This window comes from Trachurus trachurus, assembly GCF_905171665.1.
Source record: "Trachurus trachurus genome assembly, chromosome: 18".
Lineage (NCBI taxonomy): Eukaryota > Metazoa > Chordata > Actinopteri > Carangiformes > Carangidae > Trachurus > Trachurus trachurus.
In genome coordinates this window covers 22,687,949-22,693,950 of record NC_139909.1, presented here as the reverse complement: position 1 = coordinate 22,693,950, position 6,002 = coordinate 22,687,949, and the positions used below count along the sequence as shown (strand labels likewise).

Below are 6,002 nucleotides of genomic sequence, written 5' to 3'. Positions count from 1 at the left end.
CCACCCCTCGGCGGCGAAGGCCCGCCCACTACGAAAACTAGCCTCATCATTGGTCGAAAACCTAGGCAATCAACTGTAGCTTTCATTAATTGGTTTAGCAAATAAGGGTTGGTCCGCGAGCGTGACCAATAAAATGTACCGAGTCGCATCCTAACACAATCCATTGGTTTTATCTTGTGTCAATTACAATGTTACTCAAATTGACTGGCTCTCATATCTAATTTTGCCCACTCATTGATGAGTGAGGACCACCAGCCATTGTGTAAACAGCACCACAGTGAAGTTACTATATAGTTCAGAGGAAAAAGTTATAACACATGCTAGAAATCCGATATTAAGACAGGAAAAAAGAAAACACATATATTCCAGTGAGTATAAAATTAGTACACGTTTAAAACTTTGTAGGCAAATGGTGGTAAGTCTATGGTTACAAAACAGCAGGAATGCAACACCAAGAAGACCAGATATGGGCAAGGGCTGTTGCGAGGAAACAGCTGCGACAAGCCCACATAACAGGCCAGAGGTCATGGTGGAAAGGTACAGGCTACAGGAACACTCACAGTTGATTGCCAGCATTAAAACACCATGAAAGACAGTGTGATGAAAAGCCTTTGCAGTTGAAAACTAGCCCTGACACCCTAAGGATAAAAGTTGAGGGGTATATGTCCACAAAGTCCATCCCAACCCAGGCTAGTAGTGATATGTCTAAAAATCCCTTTTGCACTTTGGAGAATATGTTTGACGAATGGTTGGTGTGACAGTAGTTTGTGAGTAGTACAGCATTTTATGGGCATGCATATTTACAACCTGTTGATAATAACAAGAGACCCTTCTCTGTGAGCGAAGATAGAGTGTCTGTATCTCAGCCAGTTCTAAATCAAGCCCAGTACTACTAATTCATATCAGAGAGCTTTTTTTCTTCTGTGATTAATGTTTATCATATTATCACAATATTGTTATGACTCTCCTTGATGATGATTTAATTCATACTGTTGTAAAAAGTGTGATTAACCTGACTTCTCAAGACAGCCACCATGTCATAAGCTCCTGGGAAAAAAGAAGGCACACACTCCTATTCTTTGCACTGTGTTTAGGTTCTGAACCAGTGATTCACCTTTCTCTGAACCCTTCACTTCTTTCTTCCATCATTCTGGTTAAAGTGCACAAACGATTTTGTTTTAGAAAGTGGAACCAGCTAGTGGACACCTCTTCATCCAGACACAGTTCTTAAGAAGCAACCCATGTTCTTCAGGTTTCCATCCAGGATCTATATGGATGGTAGACATGAGGCTCTGTATGGTAAAAAGAGCTTTCCTTATATTTGGTGGAGGGGACTTGAGGCACTCATCAAACCATGTGTAAAATGCTTTGACTATGATTATAGACGTCGGTGGAGATTATATTCCTGCCAGGAGCTAAATTTTCCTTGGAATAACGGTATCTCTGTTATCGCTGTAGCAGCGTGCGCTCCTCCGCACGACATACATACAATACAGTCCATGCATGTGGGCGGGACTCTGAGTGTGTGGATCACGTGAGTCCGTTAGCCAATAAGAAAGCTCTGTTCAGACGCGCGAAAGTTGATTCAGGAAGTACACATTTTCTTAATGATGTGACGTTTGTATTCGCAAGGAAAAGTCTCCAGATAGCAACAAATAGATTGTTTTGGTTCACAAGGAACAAACTTCAGCTGAGAATGTCCACTGGTCTCGAGTCTACACACATGTCCTCGCTTGGGAAAGGCGACAGTTTGCACCAACGGGGTAAGAAAACGACTGTTAAATCACAACGTTAACTGTTGCTAACACTGTTTACTCTGGTATACCGTAATAACATGTAACTTATGGTGCTTGAAATACAATTTACATGAGACGACGAGAGGAACTTAGCGATGGAATGTGAACGTCGTGCTTCCTTATTGATTATTCATATTTTATAATCAGTAATTTTGACACATACGACATTATATAAGCTAAAGAAGCTGTAGCGTACAGGTAAAACAATGACAGCTTTCCTGTGTTTACTACCACCCACCCCAGTCCTCGCCTCCTTCCCTCTGTGTGACATGGCGGAGGAGGACCTGACCCAGAACCCTCAGTTCTGTAAACTCCTGGCCACCCTGGCTCAACATGTGGACCCGACTGGACTCACTGTGTCACTGAAAACAGAGCTTGACAAGGTATCAACTTTGCCCACACTGGGAGAAAACCTTGAGTATACACATGCATAACCCTCACAGTGCGGCATTACACAATACTCTTTTATACCAATTCAAATTAAACTAAATGTCCGACCAAACGGCTTTATGATAATGCAAATGTATTCATATTATAGACTATATAAAAGAGATTCATATCGATTCATATCTAATGAGACTTGAGGTAGTTGATGACATAACGACCTCTACTGTTGGTTATTAGGAATTGCAGCCTGTTTGATGGGACCTCTCCTTTCTCACTGATCTGAGTTTTGCTGAGTTTGTCAGGCAGGGCTCCAGACTAACTTGTTTACCAGGAGTACAGTGGACACCAACTTAAAATCTTTAGGAGAGCAAGCAGAAAATTTAGGGGATGCACACCATAAATCGACTTGCATAGCAGATATTCCTTTTCATTCATGATCCTCACACACATTGGCCTCCCACCTGCAATGGTAGATTCCAGATTCGTTTGAGTCATGCCTTCCTCTTTTCCCCAGTGTTTAATTAAGAAAAAAACAAAAAAACAGCAAATTCACTGGTTGCACAAAGACTTTTTTCACACTCTCACATTTTTATGGGCAAAAAGCCATTTAGGGGCAGCCTGGAGCCCTGTTAGGTTCTATGCATCTATGAGTACATTGATATGCTTTTTTCCACCAGGCTGAACAGAAGCTGCAGAGCCAGAGGCGTCACTGGCTCCGCTCTGAGAGCATCCACAGGGGGCTGCAGGAGATGATCCAGGACCACTGTGTCAAGAAGCAGCATGCCACCGTCACCCCCGACCAGAACATGGTACATTTCTTAAACTTTATCTATACAGTCTGCGAAATCACAATCAAATAATGAAAACATGATTTGATGACATAATGACACAGCTAAAAGTACAGGTCTGAAAATGTTTGAATTCAATATGCAAAATTCTATTAGAAAACTAATACACATTCATATTGCTTTGCATTCCTCATTTTTGGGAAGAGATGGCAGCCAGCAGTATTTTATAGATTAGCATGACATTTATCTGGTATTAAAGTTGCACCAGTAACATGTCACTGGCTTTGATTGTGTGTGTAGTTCTATGAGACAATGGAGAAGTGTCTGCTGGTGGCTCAGTGTGTCAGACAGCTCGATCCCAGCAGCGCAACCAACCAGGACCAGCCTCCTGTTCTCGGCCTGAACGCCCAGCAGGTGATGGAGCTCATGCCATCAGAGAGGGTGAGTTGTCAAAAATGCAGTACATTTATTCTTACAGTATAAATATGTATGTCTGAATTGGTATAGCCTTAACAACAATATCCAAAAGAAACAACTTTTATATGAATTACCAATACAGGCCGTTCCTTATGTCAGTGCTTTGTTTATCTTTTCCAGGGTGTGCAAACAATGAAACAGAGTCTAACCACAGAGCTGGAGAAACATCTCAAGAAAAAGTGCCTGGACCTTCTCTCTTACTATCAACCTGAATGGGGTACAGTACCATAACACAAGCTTATCTGTGGCTACCGGGAAAATGTCACTTCTCCATCATTCTCATAGTGTTTGTATAAACGTAATTATTCAGGAGAGACTTAACACACAGGTGTGTTTGGAATTTTCTTCCAGAGAATGAGAGTGAGGGTCTGAAGACAAGTAAGTTGTCTCATCTGTCGGCCCTGCTGGATAAAGAGAAGAAAAGAGCAGACAGTCTGAAGGAGACCTGTAAGGAAAACACTGTTCTCCTGCAGAGACAGACACAACTCTACCTTTCTGTAAGTTATCCCTATGAATGGATTTAGTTAGGTAAAGAAAGCAAACTCACCTTTTTTCATTGTCTGTACAGTTTCTCACAGTTATATTTTACATTGTCCCCCTTCTTCCCCTGGTTAGGAGCTGACAAAGTGTATTCAGCTTCTCCAGTCTCTCATCTTGGACCACAGGCTGAAGATCCAGGCAAATCTGGACATGAAGAAGTTGGACTACTTGGAAGGCAAATGTGAATTAGTCCTACAGAAGATCAAGTAAGTAGATTTTAGTGGTTTTACATTGTGGACTAACTTGTCTGTTCTTAGAATACTTTCATACTTACATTCTTCTTATTTTAGTGGGGCATTCAAGCATTAGATGCTTGGATATGTATGGGCTAAAATGGTACTGTATCAGAATCTATACAATACATTTAGCATTACTTTAGACTCCCCAGGAGCCGACATCTCTCGAGTGTGATATTTATCCTGATGTGTATTTGCAAAAATGCATTCATCAAGTTTTACACTGACTGATTTGTCTCATGTTTGTTTTTCTTTTTCTATCAAAGGGCTGAGATGGTTGAAATCCAGCTGGACACATACACAGACGACTCAATATCTGCTCATAGAAAAATAAGGCAAGAGATGTTTTGAGATCTCCATTCCAAGCCACTTCCTAAAAAGCAAATGATAGAAAGAGATTGATATGTTTCTCACTAGTGTTTTTTATGCTCTTTAAATGTATCATTATCCAAGCTTCTGTAAAAAATGTGGCTGAAGTTTTTGTAAAACATCAGCTTAACTCCTGTCTGATGTGTCTCAATTTCAGAGAGAAGTTGGCGTCTGAGCGGAAGGCCTGTCAGGTGGAGAAGCAGTCTGTGGAGTTAAAACTTGCCTCCTTTGAGATCCTGGGTAAAGAGTTTGAGTCCCTGGCTGAGGAGTACTGCAAATTACGGAAGGAGATAGAAATGAAACACTGGGCTCTGAGGGAGTTCACCCAGTACAATGACAAGTGAAGACTGTATCTGGTGCTGGGATCTCTCTTCTGGCCTACATTGAAATATGTAGCATGAACTGGTAACTGAATGCTCCCATTAGAGCTCCTAACAAAACTGTTGTTTAATCCAACTCGGATAAGTGTCCTTGTACAATTCAAGCCTCTTGAGTGCAGCACAACGATATTCAATATTTAATTTTTTTTTTTAAATTTGTACTCTGTGAACTTAAACCTCCCACCCTTTTTGTTTTCATATCAGTTTAGTCAGTCATGATACTGTTTAGTCTGATTCCATTTACCTGCAGTTTACAGCTTCTGCCACAAGAGAGCAGTGTACTTCAAAATTTAACTCTGTCATTGTCCTGATAGGAATGTCTTAGCACTTTTACTGGACAGAATACACCTGATATCCCTTTTTTTATTTGCTGTAACATTTTAACAATACAACATACAACTTTTTACAATCAAACAATTAAAAATTTGCTCAGCAACTGACATCCCGTAAACAATGCTTAGCATTTTTTTATTCCTATTCAGTTTTGGGCTGTGTTCTTTGCTAAGATCATTAACAATTGTGAAAAATTTCAGCTCTAAACTGAGACTATTTGCTGTTCATTTAATATGTCACAACTATTTCTGGATGCCCCTATTATGCTTCTACTGTTGTTTTTAGTTGATGTTCAATAACATATTAGTATTAATCTATTACAATGCTCAGGAGTTGAAGTCTAAGGTCTATAGAAAAGTTTATGTTATTAATAGAGTATAGGCCTATGTGCTGCCCGTGGAACGCAAAACTACTAATTTTTCCTTAATTCAGTTCACAATAAAACTATTTTTAAAACACACTAAAATTGGTTTTGTGTTGTAAGTCCTCAAAATGTATTTTAAATTTTTTGCAAATGTCAAACAATCCCATTTATTCATCACAGTTCTCTAAGGTGCAAATCACAACAGCAAATCAGAAAACACAACACAAAAAGAGAAAACACAACGGCAAAAGAGAAAACACAATGACAAATCAGAAAACACGTTGTGTTTTCTCTTTTGCTGTTGTGTTTTCTCTTTTTGTGTTGTGTTTTCT

The 6,002-nt window shown here is 39.9% G+C and overlaps 1 protein-coding gene across 1 annotated transcript; it reads left to right on the top strand.

Moving 5' to 3' along the window:
• Positions 1-1,604: 1,604 nt before the first annotated feature.
• haus4 (HAUS augmin-like complex, subunit 4) lies at positions 1,605-5,325 on the top strand. Its single transcript, XM_083992304.1, has 9 exons — positions 1,605-1,763; positions 2,040-2,179; positions 2,861-2,992; positions 3,272-3,412; positions 3,569-3,665; positions 3,800-3,945; positions 4,064-4,194; positions 4,491-4,559; positions 4,751-5,325. The coding sequence occupies exons 1-9, from the start codon at positions 1,697-1,699 to the stop codon at positions 4,935-4,937; spliced, it is 1,110 nt and encodes a 369-aa protein (XP_083848430.1). The 5' UTR covers positions 1,605-1,696; the 3' UTR covers positions 4,938-5,325.
• The last annotated feature ends 677 nt before the right edge of the window (positions 5,326-6,002 follow it).